Source organism: Trachurus japonicus, chromosome 17 (genome assembly GCF_045865225.1).
Source record: "Trachurus japonicus isolate A0001 chromosome 17, Traja_1.0".
NCBI lineage: Eukaryota > Metazoa > Chordata > Actinopteri > Carangiformes > Carangidae > Trachurus > Trachurus japonicus.
The window spans coordinates 33,130,861-33,150,264 of NC_140923.1; the positions used below are offsets into that span (position 1 = coordinate 33,130,861).

At 40.8% G+C, this 19,404-nt stretch overlaps 3 protein-coding genes across 4 annotated transcripts in view; 1 reads left to right on the top strand and 2 right to left on the bottom strand.

The window, feature by feature from the left end:
• Positions 1-557: 557 nt before the first annotated feature.
• Positions 558-7,179, bottom strand: kdsr (3-ketodihydrosphingosine reductase). The gene is made up of 10 exons (XM_085803811.1): positions 6,724-7,179; positions 5,927-6,016; positions 5,560-5,616; positions 5,403-5,468; positions 5,216-5,311; positions 4,096-4,287; positions 3,797-3,880; positions 3,619-3,702; positions 3,392-3,493; positions 558-3,293 (listed from the first exon to the last, which is right to left on the bottom strand). Exons 1-10 carry the CDS (start codon positions 6,910-6,912, stop codon positions 3,174-3,176), a joined length of 1,080 nt encoding a protein of 359 aa, XP_085659937.1. The 5' UTR covers positions 6,913-7,179; the 3' UTR covers positions 558-3,173.
• A 326-nt stretch (positions 7,180-7,505) lies between these two features.
• vps4b (vacuolar protein sorting 4 homolog B) lies at positions 7,506-15,573 on the bottom strand. Of its 2 annotated transcripts, XM_085803814.1 has the most exons (13): positions 15,465-15,573; positions 14,450-14,561; positions 14,140-14,240; positions 12,624-12,735; positions 12,236-12,386; positions 12,011-12,069; positions 11,772-11,891; positions 11,506-11,662; positions 11,273-11,421; positions 9,690-9,771; positions 9,383-9,602; positions 9,142-9,282; positions 7,506-9,053 (listed from the first exon to the last, which is right to left on the bottom strand). In XM_085803814.1, the coding sequence occupies exons 1-13, from the start codon at positions 15,483-15,485 to the stop codon at positions 8,952-8,954; spliced, it is 1,527 nt and encodes a 508-aa protein (XP_085659940.1). In that variant the 5' UTR covers positions 15,486-15,573; the 3' UTR covers positions 7,506-8,951. The 2 variants fall into 2 exon arrangements, with proteins under 2 accessions (XP_085659940.1, XP_085659941.1); XM_085803815.1 differs by lacking the exons at positions 14,140-14,240; positions 14,450-14,561; positions 15,465-15,573 and adding an exon at positions 13,594-13,807.
• A 1,067-nt stretch (positions 15,574-16,640) lies between these two features.
• The window catches only part of LOC146971156 (laminin subunit alpha-3-like), a 52,778-nt gene continuing 50,014 nt past the window's right edge, over positions 16,641-19,404 (top strand). Inside the window, exons 1-2 of the mRNA XM_085803816.1 lie at positions 16,641-17,207; positions 17,693-17,839. Of these exons, the coding sequence (XP_085659942.1) occupies positions 16,944-17,207; positions 17,693-17,839 (411 nt within the window). The 5' untranslated portion in view covers positions 16,641-16,943. The remainder of the gene's footprint in view (positions 17,208-17,692; positions 17,840-19,404) is intronic.

Genomic DNA, 19,404 nt, shown 5'->3' on the forward strand with positions numbered 1-19,404 from the left:
CACGAAAAGCTCTGGAGAAGGTTTTGGTTAATTCATGAGCAGCACAGTACCATCCTATTCTGATGAAGAGCAGCTTTGATGTGATCCAGCCCCCCCCCTACCCCCTACCCCCCCCACTCATCTGGTGTGGACGGAGATCCAGTGTTGCAGTACAAAATTCATGTACCTGTGTACAATCTCCCTGAGTTCTTTGATGCCCTCTCTAGTCTCCTTTAGCATCTTTCACCCCATGTGGATTCTTCTTATTCTCAGACGGGGCAAATAAAGCTTCTAAAATCCTGTCTTCTGTGAATCTGAGAGCTGCTGCTCTGGAAAGTCCTCTCATGGAAGATTAAAATCTCATCTCATCAAACAGAATACTTAAATTCCCACAACTCTCCACGAACCTTACATCAAACTTCTCGTAGATCCAACTCTCTCCAACTGAACTTGCACTACATTTTTCAGCAAAGGGCTCCCTGAACTAGAATATAACCAGACAGGTCCGCAGCTGTTCAAAGTTACATATTTTAGGCCACATACATCTATCTACATCTACAACTAAGGATGAGTTACACTTTGTTTTTCCTCACAGGTATTTATTTAGTTTATCATGTAAGAAAATAAGACAAAGAAACGTTTACTTCTCACATTTTCTTCAATGGCACACAAGGTGAAGGTGTTAAGTTTTTTGGCAGAAAACAAAGTCAAAAGCAAGAATGAGAGTGCATTATGACTTCCATGTTCAATCCTTGGAAACTCAATAATTATCTGATGATGACACCATTAATTAGGGGGAATGATTGACTGTTACAAAACTTATATCTTGACTGAATGTTTAAACATATTGTAAGCATAGGCTTCATTTGCATAGCTTAAAAAGGTGTTAAAACTGCTTTTATACGGGCTACATGTTCTATCAACTATGTTTTGCTACCTCAAGGGGAAAAAAAGAGAATTTCTGAAAGCAATAAATGTACAATTATGAAAAGCTCTTGAGTGCAGGACAGTATGCCTTTAACCAATGTCAAATGAGAACATCATCAAACATGAGTCATCCATTCCCACTTTCATATCTTGGATTCCAGTAAGGCTTCTTTATGTCATACAAAGACTGGAAACTGACAAAATACACACACACAAAAAACAGTTGGCATTTTACACTTAAAAGTCATATTAAATGAACTGGTAAACCACATGTGGGTCACGCCACATTGTTCTGTGGACAGGTCCATTCTTATAGCATTAGCTTTATCAGTAGTCACGTCTTAAGGCTTAGAATGGGTCCCCACACCGCGTCGCATCTTTTACAAACTAATTCTAAGATCAACAGAGCAGCAACATTGAAATTCATCTCAAATAAATGCATTGCATCTACAGAAATTGTCTTAACACATTTTGGCATTCAAATATTGGTGTATTTAAAAAATAATATTCCTATGTTCTGATTTGTACGCTTTGTATTAAAGTACATTCTCCCTGTTTGTGATGGACCAAAAGGAAGACTTGCAAGAGTCAACACTGTACTTCTCCCTCAATATGCAAAACAATAAGAAGGTCATATGGTAAATACAGGACTTTTCCCAGGCTTGACAGAAATCAGGAGGGAATCGATAGTGTTATTAAGAGAGTTACAAAGTCCCAACTGTGCACGACAGAGTCAAAGCAGGTCAAAATCAGAGGGACAAGGACCACACTTCCACACTAGTCCCTCTACTGTTTAGGCCTTTATGTAAAACAAATCTCCAGCGCCCTCACTAGACGTGCAGGGACATGACTCGGACCAGCGAGTCTTGCCCTGCCCTGACTTTTACACCACCCTCATAGATTATGGATCCCACTTGGATCTTGAACTGGGGTGGTTGAATATGTGCACAGACACACAAAACTGCATGTAAAAATGATACGCTTCCTTTCACACATTTAAGGAAAGAAAAAAAAAAGAAAGAAAATGTATTGAAATTCAAATTAAATCCACAGGTGAAAAGTGAAATCACCTGAGCTGGTGTGTTTTTGTTTAGTTTTTTCTCCATCTTTTAACTTCATGGCTTCAACCCATATTACCTGCTTTCCTTTCTCAATAATATAAACTGGGATGATGAGAAAATAATTTGGTCTGTTTATTCCCGAGACAATAAAATCGAATGGCTTTTCTCTCCCCGGGGGTTGGCTCAGTCACAGCAAACGCGAACGCACGCACACGCATTCATGCAAAACAATTCACCCAAAGGGTCTTTGCCCCAACACCATGTCCAAAATTTTTGAATATTATTTTCTGGATATTATGTTTTTGCATTAGTAAAATTTAAAAAACATCACACGCTCACGCTCTCTCTCTCACTCTTTCTTTCTTTCTTTCGCTCGCTCGCTCTCTGATGTCACTGAAGAGTGCTGTTGTATCACATCCTGGTTTGGTTCACACACAGAGCACAAAAACAAAACATCCCACAGCAACAATAAAACGCTGAGGGTCAAAACTGGTTTCAAACACAGAGGTTATTCAGTCAAAAAGGAAGGTGCTTTGCTTGCAAAGACTTGTGGTACGAAAATAGGTAGAGGAAGAAGGGACTTGTTTAGTGAAAACAGTACAATTCTTACAAGGTGGACCTAGTGTTGTGATACATGCAACAATATGGCAAAAGGTGAAAGTTACCATTCTGGTTTTCACTATAGCCCCTGGTGGGAAGGAATCGGAAGCCATATTTGGCACAACTGGTCGGACAGGCTATCTGTTGCTTTTTCCCCTCTGAGGGGAAAAAAAAAACCCCAACAACACTGTGCGAGTAGAGGCCTGATATCTAACGTAAGTGGTTCACAAAGCCTACCTACTTTAAAACCAGGCTGTGGGATGTTTAGTCTGCCCTCATTCCCCTAAAGTAAGGCTGCTCCCACAAAAAGAAGCAGGTGGACACATTAAACCGAAAAGTCACTGGAATGCTCTGAAAGGAGAGTAATGGCTGTGAAGTTAATGGGGGAGTTGCGTCACAAGACAAGCAAAGAGTAAACATCTGCCATTTTCTTTCATCCCATCTGTGGAGTTGATATCAGAAATGCACTCAAAGCTTGGCCTTTTCCCCCCACCTACGGTTGTGCACTTATACAGCTTGAAGGGGAGGGGATGGGATAAGGGGTAAGTGGAAGAAGATAAGGAGAAGGAGGAGGGGCACTGGGCTGTGAAGAAGGCAAGGCTGCTGTCACTCTCTCTTGTCAGCTGCTTTCAACTGCTCCCTCTGAATCATGCAGCGGCGCACAATGCTGTCAAAACTCCCCAGGTAGAAGAGGGCGATGGTCCGAAATAACCCCATGGTAACGATCTGTGCAGAAGATAAGCAGCGGTTAGAATTTGTTATTATAAATGGCCAAGGGGAGCATTACTTAGGCCAGTGTCCCACTCTCGTGCATGTGTCTGTACCTGCTGCAGACCCTCTGTGATGGAGGTGACGGGTGACATTCCACAGGTGAGGGCTGATAACATGTACCCATCGGGTCCCACCGAGCTGTTGAAGTTCCCCTGCTGTGAAGGCAAAGGAGAACAGGTAGGCACATTTAACACAGGCTATTCAGATGTCTTCACAAACATTTACTTCATTTTTAAAAGCTAAACAAGAAGCCTAGTGGTGGGTGAACTGAATTTCTTACCACTGCATCTCGCACAACGATTTTAGCCACTTGGTCTGGTTGACAAACTCCAGATGTTTCGGAGATTAATTTGGTCTCTAGAGGCTACAAGAGAAAAGAACAGGAGAGGAAAATGTGTTACTAAGGTGGGGGAATCAAAGTGAAATCCTGTTACTGTTAGTTGTGTTCAAGAATTTACCTTTGTTTTGTTTTCCTCAGCCAGTCCTGGAGTGTCAGTGTCAGGGGGGTAAGCCAGAGTCACATAGATATTGTATGGCTTTATCTGGGGGACAAAAAAAACAGCAACAACATGGATTTGAGGCAATCAAAGTAAGTATGAATGCAGCCTATTGGTATATTGGGAATCCTTATTACAATATTCATACCACCAACATTCACACCCACATGCTTCGGGAGCAAAGTGGTGCAGAAATGAACAAGATAGAGTATGTGTTAGATAAATTTAAGCATATACAATTGCAAGGAGGTAAAACTCACCTCCATCTGCAGCGACTCGGCTAAGCCACGCAGGGCGAACTTGGATGGAGAGTAGGCAGTGTATCCGAACAGGCCGATCTGGCCTGCTTGGGAGGACACAAACATGATGCGGCCCATTCTTCGCTCCTTCATGGTGGTTATGACGGCTCTTGTGGGGTAAACGCTGCCCAGATAGTTCACTTCCATCAGTTTCTGTTGGACATTCATCGAAGGTTATGACAACAATGTCAGACAGCAGTCACACCTTTCCTGATTAGCATTTAATTCATAAAACACAGAAGTGTTGTTGATTTGGTATTAGTGCAAATTTATCATGTTGGTCAAAAATATTTTTTATGTGTTTTGTAAATCAATTGATCTAAAGTCCACATGGATTTTCAATTTTAATTCTAATATGTCCATAACATTTCTGGAGATCATTCCCCCTATTACTTTGACTTCTTGAAATCACTTTCCAGGACATTTTCAACTGCTACAGTATGACAGACATGTTATTACACCATACGCTAAAACATCCCCCTCCCTTTCATCTTTCGGAGAAGTGTTCTTTTCGACAGTTGTACCTTATTTTGTACATGATTGTTTCTATGTATATTCCTCTCTCACCCCCAGAAGTCTGATTTAAAGATGTGCAGTCTATGGCTCTAACTTATCTATGAAATAATCTCTTACATGCTTAGAAATTATTATATTATCATAGAAAAACGTAAACATGTTGTTTTTGTTTTTAAACCACGCCCACAACAGCTCTCTGCTGCTCCTTTATCTTTCACTCAGCAGAGAAAACCCTCACTCTCCTGGTCCAATACTGGAAACACTCATCAACTCAAAGTCGCCAGTTTTCTTGCTAGGCACTTCTTTGGAAAATAAATCCTTAGTGGGGTCGGAAAAAGTCAAACGGAGCTCTGGTAGCTGATGTCACGATGTGATAAATAATTTTCCATGACGACTCGAGCTTTTCCAGGACATTTGACTTTTTTTTTCAGGTCACGTGGGAACCCTGCAAGTAATCTATTCTATTTAATCTTTTTTTTTTTTTATTAGTACTGATCAGAGTAGATTATTGAATTCCTAGTATATAGATAATACTTGGGTCCTGGTAAGGCTCGTAGGTGCTTACTTTAAAACGATCCACCTCCACTTCCTCGAACTTTCCAGAAATGGACATTCCAGCACAGTTTACGAGCATATCAACAGGCCCCAGCTTCTCTTGAGCCTACACAACAGGAAAAAGCCACTTCAACACTTCTGCACTGAATTATTAAAAGGAGCCTGAGATGTTCCATTACACTGGAGAGTAACATTACCTGTTTTATCACACTTTCCACCTGACTGTAATCACTGGCTACATCCACTGATATGCAGAGCACCACCTGTATAAAGAAATTGTACATGATCTTTGTAAACTAATGTAAAATGTCAAAAGAGGTTATTCTTTGTAGAAAAGAACAACTAAATTCATACCTGTTTGTCATTGATGGCAAATTTCTCCACCTCTTTCTTTGCCTGAAGCAGTTTAGCCTAAAGGGAAAAACATGCATATGATCTGTTCAAACCTGTGTAAATTCTTTTAAAAGTCAGTCTCACCCTTATTAAAAATCAAATTAAATCTTCAGGACATAGACGCTCACACACAGGTGGACTGTTTGACACAAAGGCACATTTTGCATGTGATTAGAGCATATCTTTAACTGACATGGAGCAAATTCACCTTTAGAATTGTTTTTTTTTTATGTGTTTGACATCAAACGAGTCTGATATAACAACAAACAGGTTGTGAAAGGGCTGGGCTGGACTGAGAAACAGTTGACTGAATGGGGTTTGTACTGACCTCATCTCGTGCCACCAAGGTGATGAATGCTCCTTGCCTGTAGCACTCAATTGCAATGCATTTTCCAATCCCACTTGAGCCTCCTGTCACCTGGAATTTCAAAGAGCAAAACGATCATTCATCAAAGGTCAAATATAGGGTAGCTCACCTGTAGCTCATGGGTGGCGAAGGTAAACCGAAGATGCAATGTTCATAAAGTTGAAAATGTGCAAGTTTGTTCTGTCAATGAGTTATCACACTTGCTTGATTAAGGAAGAATAGTTGCACTGACAGTCAGCCTGCTCAGTTTTTTTTTTTGCACAAGCTGTCACAGACAGTTGCTGGTTCAACTGGCTGTTTTTAAAAACTTGAGTTGCTGTAGTAGCTGGTACCATAATATACTGTCATGTTATAACGTTACTCAGTGACATAATCTTTACGTTGATTATTAACTTAGCTTAGTTAGAGCCTCTGTACTACTATTTAAAACAAAACTGAACAGTATAACTATCACTATGGTAGAATGACTGCATTAAATGGCAAAAAGCGTCACGTGACTTTAGGTGCACATAATAAATTGGTTTATTGAGTAATGTTAACCGTAACGTTGCTCGACCCGTGTGGGCGTGTCTCTCCTTATAACTGTCAGTCAGCTATACACTGAAAATTAATGTAATTCTCCGTCAAAATCGTTAGTAATTATTGATAATGGCATTAGTGCTGCAGGCATACAGAAACTATACTCTGCTAGAATATAAGTTAAAGCGAGCAGAGGAGCTGCAGAAATGAGTGAACGTAGCATATAGCTCTCCACTTACCACGACGTGGGCCCCGTTCAGTTTCAGAGGTTTCGGGCTAATAAGGGGCGATATCATGTACAACAGTAGCACAAAGGCAACAATGAAGGCAGCGACGACAAGGAGCATGATGAATGGCAGGAGGAGCCACCAGGAATTGATGAAAATCCAATCCGCGATCGTTGAGCTCAACCCTTCTTCAGAGGACATGGGTGAAATCTGGCAATCGTTAGCTTGTTTGCTAACTAGCAGGCCAGCTTCTCGGGTCCGATAACGGAGCTACGGGGGCAGGCGGCGGCGGCCCTGGAAAAGGGGGGAGGGGGTGGGGGGTTGGCGTAACTAGGAGCTCAGAGGAGTTGCTGCTGGAGGTTTTGGCGGCGAGTCAAAGGTGTGTAAAGGTCAGGTTAGAGTACCGCGGTGGACCTTCGCTCCCCGTGACAAAACGCAGTCGGCATAAACCAAAACAAATCGAACTGTGCACTGTTAACGGACGCTCGGCCGAGGTCGCAGTTGGTACTTGTAGTTCTCAGGCGGGAATGCTCCCTGGAAACACAGCGCTGCTCGAACGCGCACTGACAACAACTCCCACAATGCAACGTTCCGCTTCCTCATTCGTCGTATCCGCTTCAGCTAGCCGCGCACCCATCTACGCAGCCAGCATAATACATCCATGGCCAGCACCCACCCAACCAGCCGCCAGGTATGTCAACTGGTAAAAAGTAGCCTATCAGTTTTAATGTTTACACAAATTGATGTAATGTGATTTAATGGACCTACAAATCAATCTTTGTCAATAACAAAACTTATTTTCTTGACAAAGCTATTACCTTTATTTACACAATGGAAACGAAAAAAATAGGAAATCGTATGCATGGTTGACCTCTTTTCAAAGAAAAGGCTGAAGAGTTGGCTATATGTATAGACATTTACAGTGAAATAAGATATGTTTCCCAACAAAACTCAAAGGAGACAGCACACCTTAGTAGCAGAAGAGTACAGCTGTATACAATCTCTAAGAAAGCTTACATGAAATGTGCAAGTGTTATACATTTCTTAGTTGTAGTGACAAAGCACTCAATATATGAGCAGACCAACATTAAAAAAAAAAAAAGAAGATAATTTTGCGGCTTTTCTGGAAGGCACATGGTGCACACTGCCTCTTATGGCTACATATACTCCATGCTTGGAGATGCATTCCTGTGTTATCAAGTGTAAAAGATTATCTCTCCACCTGAGCCACTGGTGTCCAACTCAAACACCTCAGTCTTAATTAGCAATGTGACTTTATCTTAATATAAGGCTTCGTTGAAGTTTGCATTAAGGGTAATTAGCAAAGCCAGAGGACACTAATGAAAAAATGTACATTTAGTTGTGAAAAACCCCATGAGCCGAGTGGAAAAGCAATTCAAAGCTACTGAGTCCTTTGAAAAACAAAATGGTAAAATAATGCTGGTACGGCACCACTGGTGAGTCACCCCAACAGCCAAGAGCTGAATTCCAATGACAACCAAGTAACTGAGAAATACAACTGTCATTTGTTTGGAAACGTAATAAACAATCCACAGGGGTCAATGCAGCTCTCATCCTGAGTGTCTCTGTCTCAAACTCTGTCCACCACCTTGAGACAAGAATGGAAATATTTCACCAAAACAAAATTCTGTGAACTCCTGCCATCTGCATCACTTTCCCAGCCCAAGATGTATATATTCCACAAAGTACATGATACACTATAAAATGCTTGTTTTTTTTCTTAATACAAAATAGAGAATATGTAAGGGATATTTACTAGTCTAGTGAGATGCACTGACTAGAAAATAAGGACAGTGTGGTCCCGACCTAAAATAAATAACACTGACCTCATTTGCACTAATTGTTGTGTAGGTCTTCTACTTGTTTCCCTCAGATGCTTGGGTATTCTGCTCATCAATACCTTTAGTTTTTAGTGCATAAGTCAAACAATCCTCTAAGTTTCCTATGTAGCATTGATTCTTTTATCAGTTGATGGAATTTTTTTTTAATCTTCTTTGGACAATGGTGAATATCAAATAAAACTAGGTCTTCCACCTTTGTGTGTGGTAAGGTTATCAGATTGGCAGAACAGAACAGTAATCTCTCCCACTTACAATAACCATTTACCTAGTGGTGAATGGCTAAGATGAGATAGAGAAAGACAGAGAAAAAGGGACAAGGACAATAAAAAGAGACAATCAGCTCCTTTGCTTTGGTTTGACTTGGCTCATTCATGCTGCCTAGCCTTCCTGGCCAAAGTCCTCTGTGAATTTTTTCAGTTTGTCCAGGTCTTGGTCATTGACTGTTGGCTTTGTGTTGGACTGAGACCTCAGCATGTCAGACTGAAAAGAGGACAAAAAAACACATTAGAGTGTGGGCTTTGATATACATTTATATTAAAATATATTGCTAGTTCTTATATATCCTTACCATGCATACTACAGGCTCCAATAACTTCTCCCCAGGGACCTCCATCCATGTCATTTCAGTTGCGTTGGGATCGCCAGGAGAGCAAGGAGTCAAGAGGTCATCTATAATCATGTTGGGGTCTGTTCTGGATGGACCCCGTACCTTATTTAAATCAGACAGACAGAAACAAAAGTAACAGTTAGCTATAAGTCATTATTGTTTAGGAGCATTAAAATTGTATATGAAATTGTAATAGTCATACCCGTTTGAAGTGGGTTGCTGACTGGACCTTTCGAACCGGCTGCATTAGAGCATCTCTGACAATGATACTTATATCTGCTCCTGAGTAGCCGTCTGTCTTTTTGCCCAGAGTGACGAAGTCGGATTCAGTGAGGCTGTTTGGGGTTGATCCCAGGTGAAGCTTGAACATGAAGGAACGGGCATGCTCTTCAGGCAGCGGGATGTAGATCCTTTTCTCAAATCTGAGAGAATATTATGGGTGATCAGTCAGCACAGGGGAATGACAACATGATTACAAACAGGTTTTTTTTCTGAGTAATAACATTAACCTTCTTCTGATGGCTGAGTCTAGTGTCCATGGGATGTTTGTTGCTCCAAGTACCAGTATTCCTTCATTGTCATTCCCCACACCTGCAAAACATCAAACCCACTGTAAGATACAACTGAAATAAGGGCTGCATTACAAAAACAAAAAACACGATTTTGTGATTATATGGGCTGTGAGTGTGATACATGATTTCAGTTGAAATGGTCATTTTTGCTTTTGATTATTTTCACTTGCGTTTTGTTGGGTCTTGTACTAAACAGACATGCCCCTTTGCATGTAGAGAATAAGTTTTGTTGGCCAGGGCGGCAATTATGGTGCTAACAATTCACAATAATGTTGTGACACATTTTACTTTTATCAAATAAAGAACATTTCAGCACCTGCGGTTTGGATATTGCACTTGTCCATATTGTGATTTCAATTACATTACAACTGTTTATTAAAAAGTGTACACATGCAAGAAGTCCTGGAGAGTTGCTGAATACAGCTTACATAACAACTGATCATATTAAAGAAAATTTGCTTTAGATTTATAACAATAAAAGATTAAAGGTGTTCAGAAAAGAACATTGAATTTGAGTCCACTATGGGTCTTAACATTAGTGTAATAACTCATCTATCAGACGATGGAGCCCAAACTTTGTGCAAAATTCTATTTTCGAGTAAATCCGGGATGAAAGTGGGGTAGTTTTTTTTCGCATTGCAGGCACATGAATTATGCGTCACGCTGCTAGCGATTCATCAGCCACTGATATTGGATCTGTCATCTGTCAATCAAACGTCTGAGAGACACACACACCGAGCTCGAAACATTCAATATCCCGCCCGCTCGATAACGACCAATCAAATGTGTAATTTTAGCTCAGCTATTAATAGCTATACCAAACCTTTGGCAACATTCTTACCAGTGATGTCATAGCAGGTGTTTTTTCTCACCTGCGCTGTGATATGTGTTTGGGGCAGTGACTAGAATCAGCATGTTGTAAAGTTTGATTGTGTTTGGAGTGCTGCAATAGCAGTTTCCGGCCTCATGTGACTCAGTGCTCATTTAAAATGTTCACACTTCAGTTGGTTCGAAGTGAACAGAAAAAAGGTGCAGAGAGAGAGACTGAGAGAAAGACCACACTGCCCTTCTCTGGAACAACTCCTATACAGCAGTCCAGAGGACATTAATCTGGATGGATGGGACTTTATCTGCCTATAACGCGAAAGTTTTAACGTTGCCCAAAAGCATTTGCTCATCATCAAATTATTGCAGCTGCAGTTTCTATGTTTAAACCTTAGTAAAATCCAAGCTTTCCAAAATAATACTGCCGGTGAAAATGTGGGGACTGAAACTGAACGGGTCGCTTCACTTAGTGCCTAAACAATCATCTTTTAATTGGACTGACATTTTAGATCCTACAGGTTGTTTTCTAATTCCAGAGTATTTCTGAAAAAAAACATTCACTGACACGAAAAAAAAAAAAATCTGTATCTCAGATTTGTAAACAATTTAACATAAGAAGTGGGGAGTGCTCAGCAGCCATATCTTAGAAACGATCAAACACTCAATATATATATTTTTTAGCTCATCAGACTCACCCTGCATCTGGACCAGGAACTCTGTCTTGATACGACGAGCAGCCTCACTCTCGTTCTCACTTCTTGAGCCACACAGGGAGTCAATCTCATCGATGAAGATGATGGAAGGCTTGTGCTCCCTTGCAAGGCTGAAAAGATTCTTCACCAACCTGTGAAGCAGTAAGAAAGTTTTCAGGACATGAAGTAGGAGAATGCTGTTGGATACGACATATTTCTATGCTTATATGACTCACTTTTCACTCTCTCCCAGCCATTTGGAGACGAGGTCAGACGAGGAGATGGAGAAGAACGTCGAGTTGTTTGCCTCTGTAGCAACAGCTTTAGCCAGATAGGACTTTCCTGTACCTGGAGGACCAAAGAGCAAGATTCCCCTCCATGGAGTTCTCTTTCCTGTAATCCAAGCACAGAGGTAATTTAATTAATATTACCGGTAGTTATTATTGTTTGCCTCCATCATTTAATAGAGAGGTCATTATTTAAACAATAGAAACTTTAATACCTGTGAAAAGGTGGGGAAACTTAATTGGAAGAATAACAGCTTCTTTCAGAGCCTCCTTGGCTCCCTCTAAACCAGCAACATCATTCCATTTGATATTTGGTTTCTCCATAACGATTGCACCTGGAAAAAGAAACATACTACATTAATGCCTTGACAATGACATGACTTAATTTAACAAACTCACAATAAGCACAAAGTATGCAGAGAGCCAAATAGTTTCTAAAAATGATATTGCAAACCTGAGAGTTGATTTTGGAACTTCTTTTTCTCTGGATCATCACCTTCATCGCTTTCATTCCTATACACACAAACATTACATTAAAAATATATTCTGCTGACTACATTTCAAGTAAAAATAGATTATATTATCATATTTAAATATATTGAGGGAAACTGATTGTTCCTGCAGATGTGAAGGACGGCATGTAAGCAGACATAACCCACTGCCCCACCCATCAACACACCCTTTGTCATCAGACTGCGATTCTTTGACAGGCTTAGAAGGAGGAGCTTTCTCTTTCTTCTTTAGGTACTCCTTCAACTTCTCTGCTCTGTCCAAATATTCAGCACATTTCGCCCGGATGCTCTGTTTTGCTTTATCACCTTGGGCTTCATCTGTCAGAAATAAGTACGTAAATTAGAGGTTAGACAAATTTCAGGCTGGAGGATTAGACATTTCCCACCTGCATTTCTTGGCATTGTTAGTACACTCATAAACCAATAGTTTAAAAAGGATAATATTTCTGGGTTAATTAAGGAAGAGAATGAAGCCATTTTTAAACATATCAACCACAGTCTACAGTGTCATCTGTCAGCTTATACTCAATACCAAAGACTTGTTTCATGTCGTACATTTCACAACATGAAGGAAGTACTGAACAGCAGCCTGGTAAAGCCGTAGAGCCTCCTCATAGTTCTGAGCTTTATCCTCCTGAGCCGCCTTGCTGGCAAGATCAATGGCTTTCTAAAAAGAAAATTAAAAAAAGAAAAAAAGACACAGAGCAACATTAGTTACATTGACCCCTGTAGGTACTGACATGCACAGATAAGGCCAATAACAATCTGGCAATGAAACAACAAAGATGACAGAAAGTTATGAAATCAACTAAACAATACAAACAACAACTGAATAAGTGACATTTAAATTCATGTCAGCCGTACGTTTACCGTAATATATAAATAGCGTGTGTTCAATGCTACACCTGTCATGCGTGATGACACTGCACACACCGAGCTAGGACTTCGTCAGGACTTTACATAGACAGCAGTTTGTTTCACTTCCTTTTAGTTGCCGTACCTGCTAAAAATAACCGCAATGCAACGTGCATCGGTAACACATACCCAAGTATATAATGTTAATAATTTTCGCTTTCTGTTGGATGTGGGAGTCGTTTAGAGGCCAAATAAAACCAGCTAGTTAGCAACGCTAATCTCATTAGCGGTGTTAATGTTGGTCAATAAATCCGCTAACGCCAGTGTTGTTTGGGGAAATTAACCATCCGCGTGTACTTTAACAACGAAAACACTATATTTAATACCACATACAACTCGCAGTGTCAGCTGTTAATGGTGTTTTTGCTGTTGACAAGTAACATACCGTATGCACGCCTTGCTAGCTAAGCATGCTAATTAGCAGCTAATGTTAAAAACGTTACGGTGAAATCCTCGGGGGCATTTACACTAAACACCACCCAACAAAACCAGGCCACGCACTTCGGTTGACAACAACTACGACGTTTTTTTCAGTCCGTTTTTACGTAATGACAACTTTTTGAGCTTGTTTACGCGTCCTATTCGGCCCCGAGGTTCGTCTTCAACTTACCTGTAAATTATTGTTGGTAGCCATAAGGCCCGATCACTTAAGTCCAATAATCGAAACGGATGACACACCACCGTGACTAAACGACTTTTAAACAACACTCTTCAAGCTGTAGCCTTACAAATTGGCTGTTGACTCGGTAAACGATGTTTTTATGAGGTTTGTTTTCGTTCCCCAGAGCGCTCCCGAGTAAGATCGAGGAGGAAACTTCCGCATTGAAAAGTCGATACTCGCGTGCACGGAATGTGATGACGTCAAGACGTAGCGTCTGAGTTACTTGCGCCAACTGCGTTTCCAAACTCCTGTCAGTAGGGTGACCCTCCAGTTGTAATACGTGTTACCCTACTCTTTCAAAAATGAAACACAGACAGACTGAGTGAACTAGTGATTTCTATGTTGAAGCATTAATAATTTTTTCAGACACAAGTGACATATTTTCTCTTAAGCAGCAGTAGCCCAATAAAGATGCTCAAGCACACCCATGTTCATTCTACCATTATGGAGAACCATGTCCAGACTTGTAAGATGAAATATTTTTTTTGTAAGAACCTCTTTATTCACTAGGTACTGCTGTAGTTCTTCCACTCTGTCCAGGTACTGTTTACACCTGTCTCTGATCTTCTGGTTGCCATCTTTACCCTGGGGTTCACCTGATGGGAAAGAGAACATTAATTTAATTGCGTTGTTGGATAACAGCACAATTTAAATTTTGTACATAGTGGACTAATTTCACTTCTGCATGCTAATTTGCCCATCAGGCAATGATAGTGACAAGCGGTTGCTAGAGGGTGCTGCAGTTATTGTGTGATGCTGAGTGACTTAGGTCAGGTGCATTTTGTTCCCCACAATAATGACGTACGTTTTAAAATGTGCAGAAAGTACTTGACAGCATGTTGGTAGGAGCTGATGGCTTCTTCGTAGTTTCCAGCCTGGTCCTCCTCTGAGGCTTTCTGTGCTACAGCAATAGCTTTCTGAAAAAGCAGAAAATCTATTAATATTTCAGATTCAGATGTTCCTTGTGTATGAATCTCAAGATGAGTGAGTTCACATCATCTGAATATCCCACAAACTGCAAAAATGATAAACAAAGGTATATTTTGTAATGAAAACTGCCTGTACTTACTTTTTATAGTAAATTATTAATAAATTAAGTGATTGTCCATTCAAATCTGTCAATAAAAACCTTTGATATGACCAAATGATTAATATCGAAAATATTGCAGATTATTTGCTTATGAAAATAAAAAGACTAACGTTAGCATCTGCAGATTGAAGCTTATAACTCAAGTAGTAAATTATTTATTGATTTTAGAAGAGGCTCATCTGCAGCACCTGAGGAGGGAACCCCTATACCTCAACCACATACAACTGTCAGATATGGATACCTGCCATTTCGAGCATTGAAAGAGAATTGCAATGCATATGAGAAATTCCCTATATGTTACAAAGACATTTTAAAAAGATCAGACTTCATAGGAGACTTTATAAATGGTAACAATCTTCCTGTTCAAACTATGAATGAATCATTTCACAGAACAACGCTGGATCTGATGTGGATCTCTATATTTGGACTTAGGTTAGCATTCAATAAGTTGACATAAAACATCCCATAATGAAAATAACTTCCTATTCTGTTACTGTTAAATATAACAATTGTATATAACAATTGTAATGGTTTACATAAGCACGCGGAAGGCTACCATTATAAACATCGACACCGGACCATATTTAAGCATCCGCCAAAATGAAACTCGTCGGATTGGATACAAATACAGTCGGTGAGGTTGTTCTGTAGAGGGTAATAACACTTGTTCCACTCCACGCCATAAACAAACCAAACCGTATCCAGCTCTAAGTAAAGTTATCCCCCCTACCTGTAGGGTTGTCGGCTCCATGCAGAGTCCTGGAAGAAAAATAAAAACACAACAGATTCAACCTGTGATCCACGGCTGTCCGGTTTCGTTTATCCACTCCAGTAGTCACCGCACAACTTGTTCCTGTTTGCTTATCAGTGCCACAGCAATGACACATGCGTTAAAGAAAGCGGCCTGCCCAGTCTGAGGAATGGTAGCGATGCTGGGACGCGGAAACCCTCCTGCCACTGAGTCATGATGTTGAGGCTCAGGCTGGTTGTTGTTGTTGAGCGAGTTTCTAAGACGACACAACTTTCCAAGACTGGGGCCCTCCTTGATTACATCATTGACCCAAATAGCCTATATAAAGTTATTTCACTTTTACTGTGAGAATCATGAGACAGCAGCCTAAATAATGCAACACAGAATAAGACAGGACATAGTCGTGTTACTTTTCACTGTATACGGAAGTTCTTGTTACTAAAAGCTGAGCGACATTTGAAACCGGCCCTCAATTGCGTGCGTCGTGCACCAAACTAAAACCCACCTCTCCAATGACTGGTGTGATGACTGTCTGTTCCACTAGAGGTCGCCACAAGATCATTGTCAAAGGATAAAAGACATTTTGTAGCCTACACTGGTGGGATCTATCTATCTATCTATCTATCTATCTATCTATCTATCTATCTATCTATCTATCTATCTATCTATCTATCTATCTATCTATCTATCTATCTATCTATCTATCTATCTATATAACGCCTTCTTAACCTTCTTATTAATCATAGCCTAAATGTTGTTTTATTCAATTTCTAACATATCTTTTTATGACCTGTTTTGGTTTTTATTGTGCATTTATTTCAAACTATACCTCATAAACTGCAAAATAATTTTCATAGTGACTAACGTATTCATATTTGTCCCTTGTAGAGTGATTGATTGTGGGATATAAAAACAAAGTCTGCAAAAAAAAAAAAAAAAAGGTAACCCTAACCCTATATATATATATTATTTTTTATTTTTTTAATTAATTAATTAATTTTTTTACAGTAGGCTATATTTTCAATGGGGAGACTATATAGTTTTTTTTTTATTATTATTATAAGAATTTAAAAAAAAAAGAGAGGGTGAGAGGGACACGTGCTGCTGCTTGAAACGCAGCAGAAACAGTGATAGAGACCTTTGGCCCCGCTCAGTGGATTAAAAATTGAACACAGACTATAGACAGGCTGACACCTGAGAGCTCTAGTGCCACGCACGGTTTGGTGAGGAAGACGGAAAGCTGGCGTTGTTGAGTGTGAAAACATGCAGCGCGGAGAGAGCACACCTTCAGCAGTGGAAGTTCAACCTATAGCTGTGCGTGAAGACTGAGTCCTGCCGAGAGAGCCCCGCGCGTAACCCCGCGCAGCCCATTAGGCGCATTTCATGGAGATCTATAGATGACAAGACCTGCACGCTGCGGGTTGCTCTCAGCATCTACGAGGATCTCTAACGCGGAACATGGCGAGGGGGATGAGGGGAGCTCATCTCCTCGCTGGATTTTTGACTTTGTTAATAACACTTTTCAGGAACGTAAATGGACAAGGAGCGTTTGATGACTTAACAGGATTTAGTTTGAGTCCTCCGTATTTCAACCTCGCCGAGGGCTCCAGTATCTCTGCCACAGCAACCTGCGGTCAGGATGAAGTTGGGACACCGAGAAGTGATTTATACTGTAAGCTCGTCGGAGGACCCAACATCGGACATCCGACTCAAAGTATACAGGTAAGAACTGAAAGTTGGAGCTTGATGTGATCCCAGCGCTTCTGTGCATGGGACATGCACAGAAGTAGAACCACAGCATTATAAAAGGGAAATTACAGTGTAATCTGTACACTTAGACAACAGGAAGTTGGATAGGTCTACACATATTGTCAGATATTAAGGTATAATTGAGGTTAATTAGTAACACGATCACCTCTAAATGTGTTGTGCCTCTGTAAAAACAAAATGAGTCATTGAGTCCCAAGCTTTCCAAAGGAAATGCCCTTTCAACACTGGTCTCAGAAGTTCCTCTGATGTGGGCTATGCAGTTTGACAATGAAATGCCCAGGCTTTCCTTCTTTTCCACCCTTGCAGTGTTTTTCATATTTTGCAGTATATTAATGTTTTGTAAGCACCTCTCTCCATAATTAAACCTGCATCTAGTTTGCTGCACTTTATTTGGAGGTGTGTTTTTCTTAATGCCGACTACTTGACACCATTTGCAGTTCTGTGATTACTGCAATGCTGTTGATCCCAACAAAGCCCACCCTGTGACCAGCGCCATCGACGGGACCGAGCGGTGGTGGCAGAGCCCTCCTCTCTCCAGGGGGCTGGGGTACAACGAGGTGAATGTCACCCTGGACCTTGGGCAGGTGAGATTATCATACCTTCCTCTGCTATGAACAGCTGTTTACCTGCTGCTACCTGCACTGTGTATAATGATTGCTCTGTGGTGACAGTTAAATGCAGCACCTGGATGTTCCAGAGGCGAGGGAAGGAAAGTGCTTTCTGTCTTGGTTCTTGTTCTGCAGCAATTAGATGAGTTGTGTCAATTATGTGGCCTAGTGGGAGCACCAATTTTTTTAATGCATTTTGGCAAATTGTTCTTCTCCGGTGCTGTGTTTTTGCTGCTCTTTATTTCTTTTGGGTCATCCTCTGATTGACTCATGGTGTTACATTCACAAACATCCCAAAGGTGTTACATGATTATGTTTTCAGATTGAGCTTCATCACCTCGGCCAGCAGTGATCATGTGAATAATGTCCTGCAGTTGGTTGCTTGCCAGGAATCGGATTCACGCCCCTTTGGCTGGCGAATATGCTTCCATCATGACCCGTGTCTCTGGCAGGAGTTTGGCTCACGGCCCATAAAACTGTACCTCACGCTCAATTATCCACTGTGAGGAAAGAGAGGAATTCTTGTCTCAGGATTAGGGATCAGAGGGATGTAAAATCAGATTCGAGGAGTGCAGGTGGTGGCCTGGACCTCTTGTGTGAGCTCTTGTGCCTTTGACTAGTTTTGGAGTAGACTTCAAAACAAGAGCAACAAAAAGAGCCCCCTCTCCACATGTGTTGCATCTCTGGTTCCCGGTGGGCACGGAGTCAGACAATGGGTGTTGGCTCTTCTTTCTCTGTTTTTAGACAGACTGAGCTGAGCAAAGATCCTACATGGCTAAATATAGTCCACACTTACAAGAGGATGGACGCATGCGGGGTATTTAGGGATGTCTGACTTTAATACGTGGTAATGCTCAGTTTATTTGGGAGCAGGGAAAACAGCATTATTGTATTATGGTGTGCTAAAAAGAGCGTGGCTTGATCTGCGGCTGTGACTACCAACCACACAACCCCTAACCCCCCTCCTACCTAAAACACATACACACACCTGTCACACACATTTTTCTTTTGATGGCATCTGATGCGACCACCAAGACTGTAAACAATGCTCACCTGCCACAATGGTATTTTAAGCCACAAGGATGTATTAGCACTGAAATTAACCTATTCTGAAGAAGAGAGATGGGTCTACATTGGGAACACACAACAACCTGGCTTTGTGGGGGACAGATGCGATCTGTTAATGAGAACTTCTATGAGCAGCTTTTTTTCTTGTGGTGTATTAAACAAGCACACTCAGCATTCTCAATAGATTTTGCAATGTCCCCCGCTCAGGCCAATACAATATAACTGAAAAAATTAATAATTTCAGTTTGAAAGGTGGTTTTCCTGTTTCCTGTGTAAAAGTTAGTGCTGTATTTTCCTACATGATTGCTTTATTGCCCTCCTCCACCCTACAAATGCAACCTCATGCATTGTCCACAGCAGGTCTTGAGCTGTCAGGTTTGTTTGACTGTCGCAGGTGAAGCTCTGATAGCTTTGTAGGTTTTTCTTTTGTTTTTCAAATCTAGAGGAAAATGTATGTGTTCAATGAAATATGT

Excerpts from the sequence above, each read along its gene's own strand:
- vps4b (XM_085803814.1), bottom strand. The coding sequence starts at position 15,485 with ATGGAGCCGACAACCCTACAG. Across the intron at positions 14,562-15,464 it reads TGGAGCCGACAACCCTACAG|AAAGCTATTGCTGTAGCACA; the intron begins GTAGGGGGGATA and ends CTGCTTTTTCAG. Across the intron at positions 9,054-9,141 it reads TGGAGCCTGTAGTATGCATG|TCTGACATGCTGAGGTCTCA; the intron begins GTAAGGATATAT and ends TCCTCTTTTCAG.
- kdsr (XM_085803811.1), bottom strand. The coding sequence starts at position 6,912 with ATGTCCTCTGAAGAAGGGTTGAGCTCAACGATCGCGGATTGGATTTTC. Across the intron at positions 5,617-5,926 it reads CCTTGGTGGCACGAGATGAG|GCTAAACTGCTTCAGGCAAA; the intron begins GTCAGTACAAAC and ends TTTTCCCTTTAG. Across the intron at positions 4,288-5,215 it reads TGGAGGTGGATCGTTTTAAA|AAACTGATGGAAGTGAACTA; the intron begins GTAAGCACCTAC and ends AATGTCCAACAG.